The sequence below is a fragment of the Choloepus didactylus genome, chromosome 15 (assembly GCF_015220235.1).
Source record: "Choloepus didactylus isolate mChoDid1 chromosome 15, mChoDid1.pri, whole genome shotgun sequence".
In the NCBI taxonomy this organism is placed as follows: domain Eukaryota; kingdom Metazoa; phylum Chordata; class Mammalia; order Pilosa; family Megalonychidae; genus Choloepus; species Choloepus didactylus.
The window spans coordinates 70,552,661-70,576,582 of record NC_051321.1 but is presented as its reverse complement, the minus strand read 5'-3'; the positions used below and the strand labels follow the sequence as shown (position 1 = coordinate 70,576,582).

Genomic DNA, 23,922 nt, shown 5'->3' with positions numbered 1-23,922 from the left:
CCCAGACTGAGTTAGAGCACGAATGAGCGCCTGCGTCTTGAAGATGCGAAACCCGTATTCTTCTAAATCCTGGGTGATCTAGAAGATTTCGATACTAAACCTCAAGAAATATCTTTCCTCTCATTTAAGGTCTTCCGGCTTGTTTAAACTTTCGAATACTGCTTGTTTAAACTTTCGGTGTCTTTGAAGCTGTTAATCAGGCAATCTCTTGGGCACACCGATTGCGGGGTCCTCACGGCCTTCTCAGCTGTCTCAGCCTAGGTCGAGAGAGGACCCTGCGCCGAATCGCTGACGGGCCCAGGTACCGGGGTGAGTGTGAGGGGAGGGGAATCTGCAGCCTGGGAATAACTCCGAAAATGGGGAACAGGTTGAATAGCTGGGGCTCCGGACTCCAGCATCGGCTGCGGGAGCATCTGTGGTGCAGTGGGGAGGGGCTGCGCCTGTCTCCTGACCTCCTGGGCTTTCTTGCCAGCAGGGCCGGGAGCTATGCACCTGCGGCTCGGTGTTCTCAGAGCCTCGGGACCGCGGGGTTCAAGCTGGTCTCTCTTCACGCTCTGGCGCGGGGAAAAGATCCTGTCATCCACACTGAGCTGAAGTGCCGACAGCTTGCACCTCAGATCTGAGCTTCCGCTTTGTGGAACAAAACCCCTGATGTTGCTTGAGCGGAAGTCTTATTAGAGGGTGGCGCCTTGATGAGCCTGGGGTAGGGAATATAGTGAGGAGGGTGTGGAGGTTCTTCAGAAGGGAGGTGACAGGGATCTAAACCTAGGAAGTGGCAGGGAGTACGAAGAAATTATGAGAGCTGTGACTGGTTGGATTTGGTGGATTTGGATTGAAGTTGGTATTTAATGGCCTGGATGACCGAGAAGGTGATGCCACTATAAAATTAGGAGCTCTCACTTGAGAAGGAGGAGGAATTTTGTGGAGAACGGATGATGTGTTTAGTTTGGAATATATATCAAGTTTGAAACAGTAGTTTTGGTAGAGATGGTAGGATGACTTAAAAAGAAAACAACAACAACAGAAAACCCAAGCCTGGCAATTAAACCGGAAAAAAACTTTCAAGGTGAGAATCAAAACAGGTGAAGCTTCATAAAATAATGTAAGAGAGAGTTGTTTTGCATGGAGGGAGGTTATCAGTGACTTGAAATGCACCAAAGTGCAAAAGAGGAAGTCTGAGAAGGGGTCATTGGATTTGATGATTAGGAATTCATTGGACCATTTGAGAGAGCTCCTTTAATAGTAACAGAGAAGAAACTGCAAGTGTAGACTAACCCTTTGCCATTTGGGGCATGAAGTAAAAGATTACAGAGTGGAAAATGGGGGGAAAGATTTGGGGTTTGTTTTTTGTAAAGAACACAAAACAGATTGTGTTTTTAAGCAGAAAGCAAGTATTCAATGTATAGAATTAAAGATTTAAGAAAGAGGAGTAAGATCCTAAAAGAGAATGAAGGTAATGGGACCAAGTTTACAAGTAGAAGGATTAACTTTGAAAGATAGGACACTTTAAATTGAGACCATAGGAAAAGTGGAGCATATGATGTGAATGAGAAAGTAACGGAAGCTTATATATCTTTGGTAGGAAAGTTTTCTTTACAATAAGGTTAGTTTTTCTTATTGAATCCTATGATTTTTACACTGTTTCTAAACATTCAACATAATATAGTATTGGAGCTTGTTGCAAACTAGATATTTTTAGTAACCCAATCTACTTCATTTTGTGAGCAAGTGGTATTTGTAGAGAAGAATTATTCTGCTGTGTCCCTTTACAAATGACCTGCTTTCCTATTATACAGAGAAAATAGAAGCCATCATTTTCCTGCTGCTAAACCTATAAACCTTCCTTTCTATTTAAAGAACCAAGTGAGTCTCTTCTCCTTAGGGAAGGCAAATCCTTTCACCTAGTTTCCCAGTACTATCCTCTCATTCCTTCTTGGGGTCCTCTTTCAGTTATTTCCACTCTCCTAGATCATCAGCCTTTCCCCCTCTACTCACACCTTGTCTTCAGCATTTAAACATGTTCTTCCTTTATGAACTACTCCCATTTATTTTCCTGTCTTTTCATCCCCTTCACAGCTAGGCTTCTTGATTGTATCATCTACTCTCTCTATCTCTATTTTTCCCACTTCTTGCTGTTTATTTCTCAGCCTATTGCAGTCTGTCTTCTGTTTCTAGCATTCCACTGAACTACCATTGAAACTACTTTTGCCAAGAGCACCTATGTCCTCTATGTGTTAAATCACACATTCTCAATGGGGACAAAATTTGCTTCTTGTAGGATAAAAAAATCTTACTCTTCTTACATTTAAAGCACAGATATACATATTGTACATAAACAAATATACCATATTCTGTGGTATTAACTTTTCACAGACAACTTGATTTTAATGCAGTGAGACCCATGTCAGACTTCTGATCTTTAGAACTGTAGGATAATAAAGTTGTGTTCTTTACTATATTAATATATATGTTTAACAGGGGAGTGGTTTGCAATTAAGAGATGAAAAGTTCTAAAAAAGGTCCCTCAGAAGGATGATAATTAAAATGAGGTTGAGGAAAACTTTTAAATCAATAGACAATTTCAGTTCTTCTCGTAGCTTGACCTTTCTGTGCTACTTAACATTGTTTACCACACCATTCTTCTGGAAACAACTAATACACTCTAGTTGTTTGTCAGCTTTGCTGACCTCTAAATGTTCATCCTTGTATCTCCAGTATCTAGTATATAAAATGTACTCAAACTATTTGTTGAGTGAATAAATGGTCAAGTTATTGCCTGAGAATCAGATGAGCTAGATTATTTTCTGGTCTCATTTTCTAACTTTGGATATAGGCCCTTCGATGCCTCCATTTATAGAGAGAAGGAATGCATTTCTTTTTCAGTTACTGTCTTCCTAGTATATTTTGACTATTGTAATCTCATTGCTGCTGAATCAGCAGAATGAGTGTGTTCAACATTTGGTAAAGAGGATTTATGAAGATTTGAAGGTGCAGTCAAAGTTCTGATAGCCTGCCTCTGAACACAGTTTCTCTAGAGTCTTAAAAATAAGCTGGTAGAATTCTGTTTTATGACTCAAAAGTCACTACAAAAAAGATGGCTGTGGTGGCTGAGAGATTTCAAATGGAGTCAAGAGGTCACTCTGTTGGACATTCTTATGCACTATATAGATAACACCCCTTAGGTTTTAATGTATTGGAATAGCTAGAAGTAAATACCTGAAGCTATCAAACTCCAACCCAGTAATCTGGACTCCTGAAGACAATTGTATAATAATGTAGATTACAAGGGGCAACAGTGTGATTGTGAAAACCTTGTGGATCACACTCCCTTTATCTAGTGTATGGATGAATGAGTAGAAAAATGGGGACAAAAACTAAAAGAAAAATAGGATGGGATGGGGGGATGGTTTGGGTGTTCTTTTTTACTTTATTTTTTATTCTTCTTCTAATTCTTTCTGATGTAAGGAAAATGTTCAGAAATAGATTGTGGTGATGAATGCACAACTATATGATCATACTGTGAACGGTTGATTGTATACCATGGATGATTTATGGTATGTGAATGTATTTCAGTAAAACTGAATTTAATTAAAAAAAAAAAAAAGATGGCTGTGGTGGTGGTGAGTGTGTGGCTTTCCCAGAAAGTTTATTAAAATAATGAAAGAAGAAACTAGCTACTATAAAAGGATGATAAGTAGCTAAAGAAAGACTAATTTACTCTGCTCCTGGTGGTATTTAATTATTTAATTGTTATATGTATTAGATCCTTGGTCAGAATATGGATGGAAGAAATAAGCTCTGTTTTCCTATTATAAAAGGTTAATAGATTGGTTTTAAAGCTAAGCACTATTGAGAGGTACAGGTATTATACTTTCATCTCAGCACTGAGGATAACAACAATAAATCCAAACTGCTGGTTTAACTTACTGAATTCTTGTGAGAACTGAAATACTGCCAATAAAAACAGCTTCATTAGAAACTTTTCCTGGAAAGAATTTTTTCACCAGCTTAAGAGAATATTTAGAGTTCTGGCCTTAAAATAAGGAAACTACATAAGCTGTTTGCTTCAAGGACAAGCAGGTCTTTTAGGTGTACAGTGGCATTGGAGTACTACTGATCCATGTGATCTATACTTGCTATAGGATGAATGGTTTAAGATATCCTATATTAATTCTTTTAAATATAATTTCTGCTCTAAATAATTTGTTAAACTTCCTCAGCATAAAATCTAGAACACATTTTGGCTTCTAAGAAACATATCCTTCAACTCTTCCTCCTAAATCATAAACTCAAACAGTACATTAGCTGCACTGTCCAATGTGGTAGGCACTAGCCCCTGTACTTATTTAAATATAAATTAATTAAAATTAAAGATTAGTTCTCAGTGTTATACTAGTCACATTTCAAGTGTTCATTAGCTACATGTGGCTAGTGGCTACCATATTGGACATTTCTGCATTGACTGTGTGTCTACTAATTAGTCCCTAAGAGCAAGTAAGAGCAGGAGTTCAGGATTCAACTGGATCTGAGTTTAAATCGTGGCTCTGACACATATTGTAAGATCTAAGCTAATTGGCATTACTTTTCTAAGACTTTATTGTCTTATCTGTAAAATGGGGATGAAAACGGTATTTATAGCATAGAGTTGTGTGAAGATTAAATGAGGTAACGTAAGGAAAGCACTTAGTATAATGTCTGGCCCACAGTAAGTACTCAACGCATTTTATATATTATTAATTTGTCTTTAATGAATAACATTTTGAATAGAACTAGAAGATTAATTTTTGCAAAGGTTTCCATATTCCATAACTGGCTTACCTGAAGTGCTCAAAAAAGTGAGTTAATTACAGTGTTTATAATTAAAGTTAGCAGGTACTGTATATCGTCTATGTATTCCAATGGCATTTACTATTTTAACACTGTATTAATCAGGGTTCTCCAAGGAAAGAGAACCTACAGGAGATAGACAGAAAGGCAGACAGACAGACATAAATATTATGAGGTTGATTATAAGAACCAGCTCACGCGTCTAGGGCAGGCCACAAGCTATGTGTTTCCAATGAAGGTTTTCCATGAACTCCAGTGGTTTTCCATGAATTCCCCAGGAAAATCTGGCTGACTGAAGTAGAGATGGAAATTCTCCCTTCTGAGTGTTGAAATCATCAGTTTTCCCTTTAAAACTTTCAACTGGTTGGATAAGACTTCTCTCATTAGTGAAGGCATTCTCTTTAGTTGATTATAGATATAATCAGCCACAGACGCAATCAACTTACCTATCATTTAAATCCATGAAGTATCCTCACAGTAAGAAGCCTGCCTGCCTGCCTTCCTTCCTTCCTTCCTTCCTTCCTTCCTCTCTCCCTCCCTCCCCCCCTCTTTCTTTCAACTATATCTATTATCTTTCTATCAATATCTGTCTACCCATTTATCATCTTCTGAACATTTGAGAACAGGTTGCATATATCGTGCTCCTTGAACTCATATAGCACTTCCATGTACATTTCCTACAAACAAGGATATTCACTTAGGTCATTAACTTAACTGCAGTTAATTCAAGAAAATTAATATGGATATAAAGCTTAAATTCTGTATTCCAATTTTTCCTTATGCCCCCTTTGAGCTTTTCTCCTCTGTTCTTAGATCCACTCCAGTATCATGTATTGCATTGATTGTCATTAACTCTTAATTAACTCTTTTTTTTTAAATTAACTATATAAAAAAAAATTTTTTTTTAAGATAGACAGTAAAAAAACATTTCAAACAAACCATAACAAGGGAGTAAGAAAAAGACAAATAACCTAAAATAACTACTTTACTTCCAACACGTTCCTACTCTACCCCAAGAAAATAACCTAATATAGCAACATTTCTGTGAACTTGTTCCTACCATACCCATCAGAAATTAACAAACTATAGTCATTCCTGGGCATTCCCAGAATGTTAAATTTACCCACGATAGCTTATCTGTTCTTGTTGGGTTATCGTTCCCCCTTCATTAATTGCTCTCTATCGCTAGTTCCCCTACATTCTACATTATAAACCATTTATTTTAGGAGTGTGTTGTTTAACCTCCAGGTGTTTGTGAATTTTCTAAGTCTCTGATGGTTATTGACTTCTAATTGTATTCCATTGTGGTCAGAGAATGTGCTTTGGATAATTTCAATTTCTTTAAAATTTATTGAGGCTTGTTTTATGTCCCAGCATATGGTCTATTCTGGAGAAAGTTCCGTGATCACTAGAGAAGAATGTGTATCCTGGTGATTTGGGATGTGATGTTCTAGATAGATCTGTTAAATTAAATTCATTTATCAGATTGTTTAGGTTTTCAATTTCCTTATTGGTCTTCTGTCTGGTTGATCTATCTATAGGAGAGAGTGATGTGTTGAAGTCTCCCACAATTATTGTGAAAACATCAATTGCTTCCTTTAGTTTTGCCAGTGTTTGTCACATGTATTTTGTGGCACCATGATTAGGTTCATAAACATTTATGATTGTTATTTCTTCTTGTAGAATTGCCCCTTTTATTAGTATGTAGTGGCCTTTTTTGTCTCTCGTAACATCCTTGCATTTAAAGTCTATTTTATCTGAGATTAATATTGCTACTCCTGCTTTCTTTTGGCTGTAGCTTGCATGAAATATTTTTTCCATCCTTTCACTTTCAATTTCTTTGTGTCCCTGTGTCTAAGATGAGTCTCTTGTATGCAGCATATTGATGGTTCATATTTTTTTTATCCATTCTGCCAATCTGTATCTTTTAATTGGAGAGTTTAATCCATTTACATTAAATGTTATTACTGTGAAGGCATTTCTTGAATCAGCCATCCTATCCTTTGGTTTATGTTTGTCAGATACGTTTTTTCCCTCTCTCTCTTAATGTCCTTTAATGAACTAATATTGAATCTCTTTAGTACTGAACCTTTCTGCATATTTCTCTCTCCTTTCTTTGTTTCTCTGTCGGTAGGGCTCCTAAAGGGCATGACTTTTATTAGCAAAATCTCTCAGCATTTGTTTGTCTGTGAAAAATTTAAGCTCTCCCTCAGATTTGAAGGAGAGCTTTGCTGGATAAAGTCTTCTTGGTTGGAAATTTTTCTCTCTCAGAATTTTAAATATATCATGCCACTGCTTTCTTACCTCCATGGTGGCTGCTGAGTAGTCACTACGTAGTCTTCTTTTGTTTCCTTTGTATATGGTGAATTGCTTTTCTCTTGCTGCTTTCAGAACTTGCTCCTTCTCTTCAGTATTTGACAGTCTGATCAGAGTATGTCTTAGAGTGGGTTTATTTGGATTTATTCTATTTGGAGTTCGCTGGGCATTTATGCTTTGTGTATTTATATTGTATAGCAGATTTGGGAAGTTTTCCCCAACAATTTCTTTGAATATACTTTCTAGACCTTAACCCTTCTCTTCCCCTTCTGGGACACCAATGAGTCTTATATTTGGATGTTTTATTTTATCATATCCCTGAGGTCCATATTGATTTTTTTCCCCATTCTTTCTTTTGTTCTTTCATTTTTCTGTTCTGTGGTCCTTGAGGTCACTGATTTGTTGTTCAGCTTCCACTAGTCTTGTACTGTGAGTATCCAGAATCTTTTTAATTTGGTCAGCGGTTTCTTTTATTTCCATAAGATCTTCTATTTTTTTATTTACTCTTGCAATTTCTTCTTTATGCTCTTCTATGGTCTTCTTCATGTCCTTTATATCCTGTGCCATGCTCTTCTTCATTTTCTTTATATCCTGTGCCATGCTCTCGTTGTTTGTCTTTAGTTCTTTGATTAGGTGCTCCAAGTACTGTGTCTCCTCTGATCTTTTGATTTGGGTGTTTGGGTTTGGGTTATCCATATCGTCTGGTTTTATCATATGCTTTAAATTTTTCTGTTGTTTTTGGCCTCTTGGCATTTGCTTTACCTGATAGGGTTGTTTTAGGATATGTAGGATTCTTCAAAGACGAATCTCTAAATTGTCAGATCTACAGCTTGGTGGCGTACACTTTCTGTAACTAACCAGCAGATGGCGTCCGTGAGTCACCTATTCCCCTCAAGTCAGTTCTCTCCAACTTTGTCTTTGTGGTGTATGGGGGTCTGATTCTTATGGGGTCCAATTGGTGCACCAAGTTTGGGTGTGTTGTTGGTGCTGTCCGCCCTGAATGTGGGGTGTGTGTCTGAGTGGTTAGGGAGGGAGGGCAGCTTTGATAATCAAATCTCCCAGGTGTTCCTGGAGATTTAAGGCTGTTGCAAGAGTCTAAATCTTCATTTTAGTCTCGCCACAGATTGTCTCTGCTGCTGACCCACAAGTCTTTGGTATTGGCGTATGGTCCCTGGGATTTCTGAGTGGGTCCCTCTTTCAAGCCGTGCCCTTCTAGAGCCTCTGCTGAGGGAAGGTTGTGCTATGTCACAAGTGTGCATCATCCCTCAAGGGAAGTTCTGGGCCACCGGGCCGTGTAGGTGCATTCCCAGCCTGCTGTAAAGATGGCTGTATGGGGTATGTTAATTTCCCCCTTTTCACCCAGCTCTGCCTTCCCAGCTCCAGGATAATTAGCTATGGGTGCGTGAAAGGCTGTTGTACATGCCTGATAATTGTGGCGTGTGCTCGTGTTGCTGGAACCACTTCCTGTCACAGTAGGTTTTTTGGCGAGGCTCTGGGCTGTGGCTCTGGCGCCGGGCAGGAGCATTCCCAGTCTGCCAGGAAGATGGCTGCAAGGGGCATGGGTTTTTTCCCTTTTTGGCTAACCTCTGCCTTCCTCACTCCAAGACGGTTAGCAGCGGGTGCACGAAAGGCTATCTTCCATGCCAGATACTGAGGCATTCGCACAGCCTGTTCCTGCTGCGCTTCACTGTGCAGTTCTCGCTGCTGTATCTGCAGCTGCTTTTGGGTTTTTTTAAAAAAGAACTAGTCTGCCTCCAAACACCAACCCTTGGTTTCACCACACCGCAGCATGGCTGCTGAATATTCAGCGGCTTACTCATTTCAGAATGCATACTCCTGGTTTCACCAAGTGCACGGTCCCTGTGGATTTAGCAGACCTTGTCCAGCTGGTGCATCGCTGGAACTGTTGTTCTGGGTCACTTTCTGGCTTTTGTCTAGTATTTATCATGGAGGTGTTTTTTTGCCCTTTCCCTCCTAGCCACCTTCTACTCTTATACTCTTATACATGTTTTTGGTACACATGTGTATACATTTCTGTTGAACATATATATACTTGGGAGTAGATTTGTATGTTACTAGGTATTAAGAATACTTTTTATTAATTGAGATATAATTCACATACCATGAAATTCATCATTTTAAAGTGTACACTTCAGTGGTTTTTAGTATATTAACAAAGTTGTACAAACATCACCCCTAATTCTGGAAAATTTTCATCACCTCAAAAGAAACACCAAACCAATTACCATTCATGCCCCCTTTCCATCCTCCACCCCAGACCCTGGCAACCACTAATCTACTTTCTATCTCTATGAATTTACCTATTGTAGAGATTTCATACAAATTGAATTATATAATATATGGTCTTTTATGACTGGCTTCTTTCATTAAACATGTTTTTGAAATCCATGTTGTAAAATATATCTGTACCTCATTCCTTTTTCTGACTAAATAATATTCTACTGTGTGAATATACCCCATTTTGTTAATCCATTTGTTGATAGACATTTGGGTTATTCCCACCTTTTGGTATTATGAATAGTGCTGCTATGAACATGCATGTAGAAGTATTTGTTTGAGTATCTGTTTTCAGTTCTTTTGACACATACCTAGGAGTAGAATTGCTGTGTCACAGGTTGTTCAGTTTGCTAATACTGCTGTTTACAAAATACCGGAAATGGATTGGCTTTTATAAAGGGGATTTATTTGGTTACAAAGTTACAGTCTTAAGGCCATAAAGTTTCCAAGCTAAGGCATGGACAATAGGGTATCTTCACTGAAGGAAGGCCAATGGTGTCTGGAAAACCTCTGTCAGTTGGGAAGGCACAGGCATGTGGCTGGCATCTATGCCAGGGTTCTGGTTTCAAAATGGCTTTCTTCCAGGATATTTCTCTCTAGGCATCTGGTTGTACTCTCTTGGTTTCTCCCAGGCAAGCTCTGGAGTAACAAAAGTCTACTTTCAATGGCCATCTTCAAAATGTTTCTCTTGGCTGCAGCAGTGAGCTCCTTCTGTCTGAGCTCTAATATAGAGCTCTAGTAAACTAATCAAGGCCCATGCTGAATGGGCGGGGCCACACCTCCATGGAAATTATCTAATTAGAGTTATCACCTACAGTTGGGTGGGTCACCTCTCCATGGAAACAACCTAATCCAAAGGTCCTAACCTAATCAGCACTTATATGTCTGCCCCCACAAGACTGCATCAAAGAACACGGTGTTTTGGGGGACATAATACATCCAAACTAGCACACAGGTAACTCTATATTGAATTTTTTAAGGAACTGCCAAACTGTTTATCACAGTGGCTGCACCATTTTACATAGCTACCAATAATGTGGGTTATAATTTCTCCACATTCTTTCTATCACTTGTTATTGTCCACCTTTTTGGTTATAGCTATCCTAGTAGGTATGAAATTGTATCTCATTATAGTTTTTATGTGCAGTTACCTGGTGTAGTAGTTTTCCAGGCTGCTATGACAAACACCACGCAATGGGTTGGCTTTAAAAATGAGAATTTATTGGCTCATAGTTTTGAGGCTAGAAGTAGTCCAAAATCTAGATGTGGGCAAGGTTTGCTCTCTCCCAGGGTCAGTAGCATACTGGTGAAGGCAGTCTTCCATCACATGGTAATGTCCTTGGTATTCTCCAGTGGCCTTTTTAAGGCTTCCAATAATCCAGATTAAGACTCTCCCTGCTCATTTGGGCTACATCTTAACTAAAATAACATCTTCAAGAGGTTGTGTTTACAATGGGTTCACAACCACAGGAATGCAGATTAAGAATATGTCTAAATTGGGGTACATAATTCAATCTACCACAGCCTGCCCCCTGGACCCCCAAAAAGACGTGTTCTTCCCACATGTCAAGTACATTCACCCATTCCAATATACCAAAAGCCTTAAGTTATTTCAGTAACAACTCTTAAGTCCAGCATTTCCTCAAAATCAAGTTATGGCTGTGATCCATTTTGGGCCAAAATTCTCCATCTGTGGACCTGTGTAACATAGAAAACAAGTTACCTAATTCCAAAAACAATGGTGAGACAGGCATAGGCTAGACATTCCCATTTCAGAAGGGAGAAATTGGAAGGAAAAAGGGGGTATGGGTCCTGACCAAGTCTGACACCCAGCAGGGCAAACGTCATAGATCCCAAGGTCTGAATCATCTGTGGATCAATGCTTTGTACTTGAGGCTTGCTGGAGTGGCAGCACCACGCTTTCCAAGTACTTGTGCAGTGGCCATGCTCTCACCAAATGCTGGGGCCTAGGCCCCACCCTCTTTAAGCACTGGAGTAGCAGCCTTGCTTTCCCCAAAAATGTGTACAGGTTCTACCCTCTCCATACATCGGAGTGGTGGGTAGACATTCCCCTGCCAGGTCATAGCCCTCACTCTCTCTGAGCATTGGGATGGCACCCTCATTCTTCCTGAACATCGGGGTGGAAGTCCTCAAAGCACTGCAGCAGAAAGCAGGCCCCCTTCAAGCATAGGGGTTGACCCACCCTTTCCACATGTGATTGGGACCCCTCTCTTGGCCCATGGAGATCTCTTCCATCCAAACTCCTGTTTCCATGGTTCTGTCCTTCATTTTGCCACTTCTCTGTTCCTTTCAGTCCAGGATGGCAGGGTTTCTGCATATGCCTAATTTCCTTAGCAATGGGTGGTTTAACCATACCCTGGAACAGAACCCCATTCTCTGAGGGCCCACTTCTTGGGAGCTCAGGGTCCCCCTAATAGAACTGGTTCTGATCCTAGTCTCAGCAAGCTATATGACTAGGCCAAGAATTTTCCAAATCATGAGTTGCTGGTTTCTGTATGTTTAAAGTTCACTCCTCAGTTTATTTCTTTTCTCTCTCATTTCACTATATGTAGCAAGGAGAAATCAGGCTGCATTTTCCACCATAGCTTGGAAATCTCAGTTAAATATCCAGGTTCATTTTTTACAAGTTCTGCCTTCCATCTGACATCAAAACACACTTTCACGAAGTTCTCTGCCACTTTATGACAAGGATCACTTTTTTTCCAGTTTCCAATAACACAATCATCATTTCCTTCTAAGCCTTCACCAAAGCACACCTTTGTCATCCATAATTCTACCAATAGTCTTTTCAAAGCAATTTAAGTGTTTTCTGTCAAGCTTTTTACAGTTCTTCCAGTCTCTACTCATTACACAATTCCAAAGTCGTTTCCACGTTTTTAGTTATTTGTAATAGCAACACTCCACACCTGGTGCCAAAATTGTCTTAGTTTGCCAGTCTGACAAATTCCACACAATGCGTTCACTTAAACAATGGGAATTGATTGGTTCACAGTTTTGAGGCAAGAAGTAGTCCAAAATCTAGATATAGGCAAGGCTGGCTTTCTTCCAGGGTTGGTAAGTGTACTGCTGAGGGCAGTCCTCCCATCACATGTGATGTTCTTAGTCTTCTTCATGATCTTTTAGGGCTCAAGTAGTCTGAATTAAGACCCACCCCACTTCAGTTTGGCCACACCTTAACTAAAAATAACATCTTCAAGAGGTTCTACTTACAAAGGGTGCACACACAGGAACGTGGATTAAGAATATGTCTAAATGGGTACATATTTCAATCTACTGTACCTGGCCATTTGTATATATTTTTTGGAGAAATGTCTTTTCCTATCCTTTACCTATATTTTAATTCAGTTATTTGTCTTTTTATTTTTGAGTTATAAAAGTTTATATTCTAAATAGTAGTCCTTGTGAGATATATGATTTGCAAATATTTTCTCCCATTGTGTGAGTTGTCTTTTCACTTTCTTGATAGTGTCCTTTGAAACACAAAAGTGTTTAATTTTGATGAAGTCCAGGTTATCTGTTTCTTTTGTTGCTTGTACTTTTGGTGTCATATCTAAGAAACCATTGCCTGATCCAAGGTAATGAAGATTTACGCCTGTTTTCTTCTAAGAATTTTATAGGTTTAGCTCTTACACTTAAGCTTTGATCCATTTTGACTTAATTTTTGTTTATGGTGTGAGGTAGGGGTCCCTCCAACTTCTCCCTCACCCCCACCCCCCCCATTTTGCTATCCAGTTTTCTCAGCACCATTTGCTGAAGAGATTATTCTTTGCCTATTGAATGATCTTGCCACCCTTGTCAAAAATCAATTGACCATATATGTAAGGGTTTATTTTTGGACTCTCAGTTCTCTTCCATTGGTGTGTGTATCTATGTTTATACCAGTACCTACCACACAGTCTTGATTACTATTACTGTGTAGTAAGTTTTGAAATCAGGAAGTAAGCATCCTGCAACTTTGTTCTTCTTTCTCGAGATTGTTTTGGCTACTCTGGATGTCTTGCATTTCCACATGAATTTTAGGATCAACTTGTCTATTTTCATAAAATAAGGCAGGTGGGATTTTGATAAAGATTGACTTGAATCTGCAAATCAATTTGGGGTGTATCATCTTAACAATATTAAATCTTCTAATCCATCCATGAACATGGGATGTCTTTCCATTTACTTAGGTTGTTAATTCTTTCAACAATATTTTATAATTTTCAGTGTACTTGTCTCTTTGATACATTTGTAATTGAAAGTTTTTTATTTCATTTTCAGATTGTTCATTGTTAATGTATAGAAATAGAATGACTTTTAAATGTTTGTCTTGTACCCTAAATTCTGCAGGACTTAAATTTTAGCTCTAATAATTGTTTGGTTTTTTTTTGGGGGGGGGGGAGTTGTGTTTGTTTTGTTTTGTGTGAGTGTGTGTGGATACCTTAGGATTTTCTGCATATAAGATCATGTCACCTGCAAATACAGAAAGTTTTACTTCCTTTCCAATCTGGAAGCCTTTTATATCAATTTCTTGCCTCATTGCCCTGGCTAGCACCTCTAGTACAATGTTGAATAGAAATGGTACGAGCAGACATCCTTGTCTTTCAAAGTTTTTAATGGTGAAAGTTTTTGGTCTTTCACCATTAAGTATGATGTGAGCTGGGGAGGCAGGGGTAGTCCTAGATGCCCTTTATCAGGTTGAGGACTTTCTTTTCTATTCCTAGTTTAAGTGTTTTTATCATGAAATGGTGTTGGATTTTGTCAAATGTCTTTTCTGCATCTTTTGAGATGATCTTGTTTTTTGATCCTTTATTCTGTTAAAATCATGTATTACATTGATTGATTGAAACAACCTTGCACTCCTGGAATAATCCCATCAGTCATGGTGTATAATCCTTTATACTTGTTGCCAGATTTAATTTACTAGTTAAGGATTTTTGTATCTTTATCCAATAAGGAAATTCATCTGCCATTTTCCTGTGATGTCTATGATTTTAGTGTCAAGGTACTATAAAGATACTTTTTAATGTATAATAAATTTAAACTTTTTTTTGCCTACAGAAAATGATCCACAGTCTATTTCTTATAAACTGTTCCGGTGACATATTTCTAGAAAAGCACTGGAAGAGTGTTGTGAGTCAGTCTGTCTGTGATTATTTCTTTGAAGCTCAAGAGAAAGCTGCTGATGTTGAAAATGTACCACCTGTCATTCCAACGCCTCACCATTACCTCATCAGTATCTACCGGGACAAGCTCTTCTTTGTTTCTGTCATACAGACTGAGGTGCCACCTCTCTTTGTAATTGAGTTCCTACATCGAGTTGCTGACACTTTTCAGGTTGGTTATTCATCAAAACTTTATACAACTTAAATTACTCAAGTTAGTTGGGGGACAGACACATGGCTATATTCTTCAGTTAAACAGCTTTTGATGTGTAGGCTCAGTCTTTCTCACTTTCTCACTCTCTTGCTCTTTCCCCCTTTCAGTAAAGCATCAATTCATAAACTCATTTCTGAAAGGCATATGTAGCACACATGACTGTTCCATTCACTTTTTTAGGAAAATGGAACAATCTCCTGGTCATGGAAGTCATGTTTTTTATGGATATATTACAAATTATGTCCTCAGGAAACAATAGTGCCCTCCACATTCAGTTCTCTGAATGGTCCCAAGATTTTATTGGTTCTGAACTCTTCTAATATTTAGATTTTGTTATTTTCTCTTTGTCTGGCTGAATATACCAAATAATTTAAAATTTATTCATGTGTGTTTTGGTTGGGTCGCTGATCAAGGCAAATGAAGTTTGTAGCTCACGTTCCTGTTCAGTATGTCAGTGTGATTTCTGGCATAATATTTAACGGGAATTCAATTCTCAATTTGTCTAAAAATACTAACAAATTATCAAGGAATGGTACTGAGGATTATAGAGGTTTTTTTCCCTGTTTTACGTATTCTCAACATCTTAAACAGTTAATTATGCTAATGTAAGTTTATCTGTCACACGAAGTATTAGCAAGCCTTTCTTTGTGCCTTCTATTATGCAATATTATATATGTTTTGTTAGGACTACTTTGGTGAGTGTTCAGAGGCTGCAATTAAGGATAATGTGGTCATAGTATATGAACTCTTAGAGGAAATGTTAGACAATGGATTTCCACTGGCTACTGAATCTAACATTTTGAAAGAACTGATTAAACCACCAACAATTCTCCGTTCTGTCGTCAACTCTATTACAGGTAAGACGAAAACATATTCTATTAAAAACATAGCAGTTACAACTTTATAAACAACTCATTGCTGCTTATTATGTGACAGATATTAAGGGAGTACAATTAGGCCAGAACTGAAATAATTGGTGATGTTAAAATAGATATATATTTCTTTTCACGGAAAGAGACTAGGTTCTAAATGATAAAGAACTTTTGGTTATTACTCTTCTAGTATAGGTTTTTCCATAAGACCACAACAATAATATTACTATTATTTAACACTAAATAATAAGACTGAATAAATTATACCAGTTAACCCTGAAGAAGTCTACTTAGAAGAATTTAATCTATTATAAACCGGAATTTTAATATGCCATTATGCTGTAACCACACAATTACTAGATTGTAGAATATTTTAAGACTCTTCACCACAGAGTTATGTTATATCTGCTCCAAATCTTTGCAGAAGATGTATTAAAACAGGAGGAGATAGGAAAGTAGTCTATTTGTGAAATCTTAGGCATTGCGGGCCTTGTGTTTGTATTATATGCTTCCAGTTTGATTCAGATCTTTAATATAGATAGAAATTAGATACAACTAGATGACAATATTCTTTTGAAAGTATTAGTATCTAGACAGAGGAATCTTTTAGAGAGAGCCTTCTAAGAGATCATTCAGTAGCTCTTTATTCATCCAGGAGAAAATCAAGGAAAGTTAAGATAAGGTTTCTGTCCTCCTACAATTTACACTATAGGTGGGTGACTGGAAAAGAAAATAGATAAATAGCAATATAAGATTTTAGAAAGTAATTCCATACTTCATAGACAATGTAGTGACATTGGGAAGTACACAAGATCTAATATTAAATGAGAAAAAAAAACACAAAACCATAAAGTTACTCTTAATTATACATAAATATGCACAAAGGAAAAAAAACTAAAATGTTTACGATAATGATCTCCAGCCAAGGAAATACAGATTATTTTTATTTTTTGCTTTATTTTTTTTAATTTTCCAAAATGTATTTTATGGTTAGAAAAAAGTTACTAAAATGTAGAATGAAAACATAACATGGGTTCATAAGGTAGTATTTTATAAAGTTCAAGAGAATGGTTCAGTGGATGCATTGGAGTAAGTGGCCCTGGAGCAGGGCTCTGGAGAATCCGTAGAATTTAGCAAGAGAGGGAAGAATAAGAGCATTCTTCAGAGACAGAGCTGTATGTGAAAAAACACAGACAAAGAGAAAAACCTTGAGTTTTATACAGGGAACACTGTATTAATCCATTTAGCTGAAGCAAAGACTGTTTTTTCAGTTGAGTAGTAGGAGATAAAATTAAAAAGTAAAGTTGAGAAAGTCCTTGAATGCTAGGCTAAGGTATAGCTTTTATTATAAAGCCAGTGGGGGAACATTGAAAGCTTTTGAGCAGGAAGATAACATGAATTAGAGGAGTGTTTTTGGAAGATTCTTCTGGAAGGCAACAGATTAGAAGTAGAAACACCGTAATTATTAAAATAGAAAAAATAATAATTGCAACCTATGTTTGGGAAAAAATTCTAAAGAAATATACCAAAATGTTAATAGTAGTTTTGTTTTGGTGACAAGAAGATAGATTATTTTTTACCACTTTTCTGAACTTTCCATATTTCCTTTATTAAGCATATTCTGCTTTTGAAATGTAAATGTAAATTAATCAATATTGAATATGGCACAGCTCAAGGTTATGTATTTTGGACTACCAGGCTAATTTCCACATCTATGTCCATTTACCTGGATATTAGCCAGATACTGAACATTAGCCATATTGCACCCATATGGGTGTGCAGACCTTAAAATGGCAAAAGGCTCGAGTATGTTCTTCATCCAGTTACTCTACAGAGGTCTGCCTGGCAGCATCTCATGTAAAATTAAGCTGAATACCAAAGGACCTAGTTATTATTCTGTATACTCAGTGGAAACATTTTATCACCAGGTTTTTAAACAACCAGCCTTTTTTTGTTTTTGTTTTTGGATGAGATTTTGTTGCTTAGCCACTTGAAATTAGGTTAGGTTACTGTTAACACACAGGAAGCAAAAGATAAGCAAATGAATTTAACCTGGTTTGGCAGGTAGACAGAGGACCACATGGCCTATTTCTGTCTTCTTGAAATTTGATCATGTTGGTATGGCTGTCTCTGAACAATTCTTTTGGAAACCATCCACAACTTCAATAAAGGAAAGTCCAAACATTGAAGAAGCAAGTTTAGCATTTTTTTTTTCTGTAAATAGCTTTTTTGATGACCATTCTATGCATCAGCTTTGCTTTCTCCTTTTCTGATTTCTAGGTAGTAGTAATGTTGGGGACACACTCCCCACTGGGCAGCTATCCAACATCCCATGGCGCCGCGCAGGGGTAAAGTACACAAACAACGAAGCCTATTTTGATGTAATTGAAGAAATAGACGCAATTATAGATAAATCAGGTAATTGTGTGCATGTGGTCTGATTTGGGGAAAAACAATTCAGCTGACACAAACAGTATAGAAAATTGAAATCTCTTGGCAGAATAGTTTAAGCAGAAGAGTATTTGTTTTCTCATGCTTTTCAAAATCTGTTTATTTTGCCCAGAGGTTACATATAATTTTCATAACTGCTAGTTGAGATCTGCCAAACATTTGTAATTGAGGTCCTGTGTTGTCTTAGTTTAATCTAGTGATTTCTCTGTATACTGTCCTTCTTGCCATTTATTCATTCTAAAATTTATTGAGTATCATATGTCATGCTTTTGCTACTATTTATGTGTGGTACTTCTGGTAGAGTCCCCTTTCTGCTTCTTTTTTAACCAGAAAAAAACAAGGATACTCTATTAGAATCATAAAATTATATTAAAAAATCTAGTCCAACCCTCACATTTTATACCCAAGTCACCTAAGGCTCAGAATGATTAAGTGACCTGCTTAAGGTCACACAGCTGGTTGATGTGATGATGATGAATTATAAATTATAGCCAATATCTCTTCTTCAGTGAGCCCTTTTCATTATATGCATTCTGTCTTACAGAATAATAATTCATGGCTCCTATTTCTTTTATGTTGACAGGGACCTTAGTCCATTTCTTGAGAAACTTGTCTCTAGAATTTAAATATATTTTAACATCATATCCAGCAGTCTTACAAGGGAGACTATGAAGGAGAAAGTTTTGACTTTGCTTAGAATTATATTCCAACCAGAGTTAGGTACAGGCCAAGGCACTCACTGAAGAAGCTGTCTGAACTGGTGTAATGGATCCTCTGTCCACTGACTTGTTAATAGAGGTGCAAAGCTTTCAGTAAGTCTGACACCCTGGGATTATCTCTATACAATCCAGATATAGTAACTCTAGTAAAGACCCAGATTCCATTGATGCTATCACCCTTTTACTTCTTTCTCCAGGGTCTACAGTCTTTGCAGAAATTCAGGGGGTCATTGATGCTTGCATTAAACTGTCTGGAATGCCTGATCTTTCCCTTTCCTTCATGGTAAGTTTTGCTCTCCTGTTTTGTGGCTCTTTGCATGCCTAATATATATCAAGTACCAAATGAATGATAAATACTGATAAAGGTTTGCATCTTAGATTGCAAAGGTTTATCTCAGAAATGTTCCCAGTAAAGCTTCCCAAGAGGTACCCTATATGCTGTAAATAGCCTCTCTGGAAAAGCTGAGGAAAGGTCTTTGCCTAATTGTGCTAGAAGCAGTTTAAATTGGCTGGTTTATTTTCTGCAAATCTACAGTGTCCTTTTTACTAAATAATCATTTGCTTTACTGATATTAAAGGTCCTTTGCCTTTTGCATCATTTTAGACTCAGCATAACACACTGCTAAGAACAAGTAAGAGAAATGAGTTCTGGTACTCTCTTTGCCACTAATTTGTCTTGGCCTTAAGCTCTTTGAACCTCGGCTTTTTCATCTATAAAATAGAAATACTGTTAGTCACCTTTTCTCATAGAGTTCTTGAAATTCAAATATTAAAATGGATACAAAATGTTTGCCAACTTTTAAAGCACAATAAAACTATATGGTTGTATCATAATAAACTTCTACATGACTGTTTCATCTTTAGGGAACATATTACTTTTTCATAATATCTGAGTAGAGTTGCCATATGAATATGGCTGTTTCCTGTTTCCCTGGCAGAACCCAAGGCTTCTGGATGATGTCAGCTTCCACCCCTGCATCAGGTTTAAGCGTTGGGAGTCTGAAAGAGTTTTGTCATTTATTCCTCCAGATGGAAATTTCCGACTCATATCATACCGTGTCAGCTCACAAAAGTATGTTGATGCAGTATCCAGAATCTGCCATCATTTTTCAGTGTTCTGGGTAGAACTCACCTTTCCCTGTTTCATCTGGCAGTTGGGTACCTGAGTTCATCATTGCTCCCTTTAGCTCTGGCTTACAAGGAGAGCCAGGGAAAACTAGTTAAAATGTATGTCTAAAATAATCAGTATACCTTGAATCTGAAAGTGTAGAGTAGTAGTAAATGGGGCTATAGTAAAATCTGTGGCTGAGAGCAAGAATTTAGACTGCAAGTAATCTGGGCAAACCATGAAGTCGTATCATAATTATAACATGGGCTGTAGACATCACGGCTGATAGCAGCAGAGAAACCTACTTGTAACCCTCCAAGACATTCTCCATATAACCAGCTCTAAGTCATCCTTCTCTACACTGAGTTTTAAATGAACAATTTAGTGTTGTTGTTTGTAGCTGGCTTGTCCTCTTCAAAATAGCAGAAAGTATTTGGATAATATCACAACAGGATTCAAAAGCAGAGGATGTTTTTTTGCGGGGAGGACTCTTCTCACATAGGAACTGCTTTATTTAGTTTGTAGAATTTTGAATTATCTTTCTGTGGGATCTTAATTCAGTTCTTTAAACTAGGGCTATTTGCCCCAATTGTTTATACTACAATTAAGCTTCAGATTTCTATCTTGATTTGTATACCTGTTGCTCAGAAATCATCGAGTTCCCAGCCCAGTGGTATCAGAACATTGTGCTGTACCAAATTCTGCTTTGTACAGTTGCTGAGTTTACAGCTCTGGAGATTGAGGGCCCTATAGTTGGGACTGGAGACAGGGTAGAACTCTGGACCAAGGCTTTCAGGCTACTTCTGGAGCTATCCCACACCATTATTTGCGTGCAAGTGCTTTTGCTTCTTTCTCTTTCTCTTTTTAGTCTAGTGGCAATTCCAGTGTATGTGAAACACAGCATCAGCTTTAAGGAGAACAGTTCTTGTGGCAGATTCGATATTACCATTGGACCAAAGCAGAATATGGGAAAAACTATTGAAGGAATCACAGTGACAGTTCACATGCCAAAAGTTGTGCTGAATATGAACCTGACACCAACACAAGGCAGCTATACATTTGATCCAGTCACCAAGGTACAGCCACTTCAGATCAAGAGTGAGCAAGTGTTTCTGCACTCTTTATTTTGTGATTGGGGGAGGGGTGTGGTAGTATCTTGTTCAAAACTAAAGTTCCTGTCAAAACCTAGAGAGCATAGTGTGCCGTGGAGAGAATCCTGCATCTGCTACTGCCAAGATGAACAGAAGAGACTCCACCAATGGGATTTGTCTTACCCTCCTTCAGAGTGGTCTTTACTTAACCACTGATAACCTAGAGACATTCCACTCTCTAATGAGAAATAAGATGGAAAAGCTTTTTAAAAAGAGAAAAGCATTATGTGGATATAAGAAGATATGATGGTCTGTTAATTGTTAAATTTTCTATGGAAATTTATCATTAAGACCTTTCTCTTCCTTTTTAATTTAAAAGCATCATTTCATACCCTTCCACAGAGGATGATGAGTGAGGAAAGCTGCCTCCTTGCCCTACACATACATGTCTCTTACAGTGTTTTCAGAGAAGCTATAAAAAATGATTTTCTCACAGCTTCTTGCTTGAGTAAAAAATATGATTATTTTCAACAGCAGAATCATTGTCATGCTGCCTGATACATGAAAAGGCCTATTTTTGAATAACATAGAATATTAAAGATCATCTAACCCAATATTATGGATTCAAAGCCAAGAGACTATGCAAGGCTGAAAAATGAAGATCCTTGGCCCTTAACCCCAACTTCAACTATAACTTTACTTTCACCTACTGTTGAACTTCCACTAAAGAGTACATTTGAACAAAGGATGTTATTGCTGTCAGTTTAAAAACACCAACCTAAGCCAGTCTTCTAATTTTACAGAAAAATAAACTGAGGCCCAGAGAAAAGTAATGAAAGTGGTATAACAGAAAAAAATTTGAAATCAGTTGGCTTTAGGTACAAATCCCACCTTGTCTCTAACTAGCTTTTAACCTTGAGCAAGTTATTTGATGTAAGCCTTAGTTTCCTCATTTGTAAAAAGAAGGCAAAACCTACTTCACAGTTTTCTAAGAGATAATGAAGGAATAGTGCTAAGCAGTGCTGTATCCAAAAGTCAATGTTCAGCAAAATTGGTTCTCCACCCTCCCTGTTCAAGGTCACATAGCTGATTAGTGGTAAATCTCAGTGTAGATCCCAGGTCTCTGTTTAATTTTGTACTGAGGTTGATGGTTTCATCCCCTCGCTTTGGTACCTTTGTCTTTAGTGGTTCAGGTGGTTTTTGTTTTTTTTTGTTTTGTTTTAAGGTACTAACATGGGATGTGGGGAAAATTACTCCACAGAAGCTCCCAAGTCTTAAAGGACTAGTCAATTTACAGTCTGGAGCACCCAAGCCAGAAGAGAATCCGAGCCTCAACATTCAATTCAAGATCCAGCAACTTGCTATTTCAGGTAAGGATGTATTATCATTTGACTTGTGTAATTAAGGATAATTTGAGTTTTGCTGAGCTCAACTATTAGGAGCTTAGAATGGGAACTAACATTCCCTCTCTAGAAAGAGCAACAGCTCTGGTTTGCCTTTTTTACACTGTGCTATGGCCAGCCTCTCAGGTATCAGTGATTTTGGAGACCACCTTATTTCACACAGCTTCCCCTCACCCCTACCTTCATTCAGGCACCAAAAAGGGATTCATTCATACTCAGAAAAAGTGGAATTTTCCTTAAAAGACATTCCCCTGTCCACATGAGAATTGTCACTAAAACCATAACCCACAGTGCCATAAAGCATGAACGGTAGAAGGGACATTGGTTAATGTAAGGAGATTTACTGATAAGTGCTCATTGTTAAAAAAATATTGTATTGGCTGTTATGACCAGAAGATAATTTATTCCTTTACTTACCTATTTTTGACACAGGCTTGAAAGTAAACCGCTTGGACATGTATGGGGAGAAATATAAGCCATTTAAAGGAGTCAAATATGTCACGAAAGCTGGAAAGTTCCAAGTGAGAACATGAAAAGAAGCCAAAATTCCTCAAGATCAGTTTGTTTTCCAAGTGTCATAACAGTTTATTACTATTGGGTACCAAGTGGGTGGGAATACATATTCTAGTTAAAGCATTTGTCGAGCTACACACCCCTCACAAAGTAGCTTAGTAATCAATGTAGGATTCTTAAGAAGCTTTAAGCTAAGGAGACTTTTCTGTTGACTTAGCTTATTTTGTATCTTTTCACTAAGAAAGATTTTGGAGGTGATTTCTTCAATGAGGGGTAGTAGTTGGACACTGCACATTGTAAAAGCAAAGGCAGAGGCTGCAGTGATAACCTATCTGCTAAAAACAACTGAACTGCTGTCAGCCAGCAGGAGGTGTCCTAATCTGTGACGTGATGTGTCAGGTGCAGCCAAATGTCATACCTTCTGATCTTTCCCATCCTAAATCAGCATCTGTCCCAACAGAGGAAGTCCCCCACCCCAAGAAGTTTACAGAAAACTGCCTCTTAAAGTGTTTGCCTTATTCAGCTTTTCACTTGTGCCATTAAGCAAGCACTGTAGCAAAAGCCACTTCCACATGGCCCTGCCAGGGAGCTCTGCTGCTCCATGCTCCATTCTCACTGTACTTGGTATTGTACTTTTTATAAATAAGATTTTTACGTAAAGCTCAGATTTTGATTTACAAGGACCTTGCTGCAGTAAATATCATCTCAATTTTGTGCCACTCGTTCAGCTGTTAGATAAACAGTAAAAATTGTTTCAAAGGGGCGAATTGTTTGTTAAGGTAATAAAAGGGAATGCTACTTCTGCTTTTACAAAGTTATTGCAAGCACAGGAGTTTAAGGTCTAAGGTAAATTATGGAGTAAAAGAAACTTAAGCTGAAACCTTTGCCCTCTTGATGTTTAATAAAGCTTATCAACACCACTTAAACTGGTAAGCCTAAATGCCT

The 23,922-nt window shown here is 37.8% G+C and overlaps 1 protein-coding gene across 4 annotated transcripts; it reads left to right on the top strand.

Moving 5' to 3' along the window:
* Positions 1–26: 26 nt before the first annotated feature.
* On the top strand, positions 27–23,897 carry AP3M1 (adaptor related protein complex 3 subunit mu 1). 4 transcript variants are annotated; one of them, XM_037803700.1, is made up of 9 exons: positions 27–129; positions 14,503–14,778; positions 15,506–15,677; positions 17,973–18,110; positions 19,060–19,145; positions 19,801–19,934; positions 20,839–21,046; positions 22,287–22,431; positions 22,897–23,897. In XM_037803700.1, the coding sequence occupies exons 2-9, from the start codon at positions 14,506–14,508 to the stop codon at positions 22,995–22,997; spliced, it is 1,257 nt and encodes a 418-aa protein (XP_037659628.1). In that variant the 5' UTR covers positions 27–129; positions 14,503–14,505; the 3' UTR covers positions 22,998–23,897. The 4 variants fall into 4 exon arrangements, with proteins under 4 accessions (XP_037659628.1, XP_037659629.1, XP_037659626.1 ...); XM_037803701.1 differs by having other exon boundaries at positions 121–301; XM_037803698.1 differs by having other exon boundaries at positions 121–309.
* The last annotated feature ends 25 nt before the right edge of the window (positions 23,898–23,922 follow it).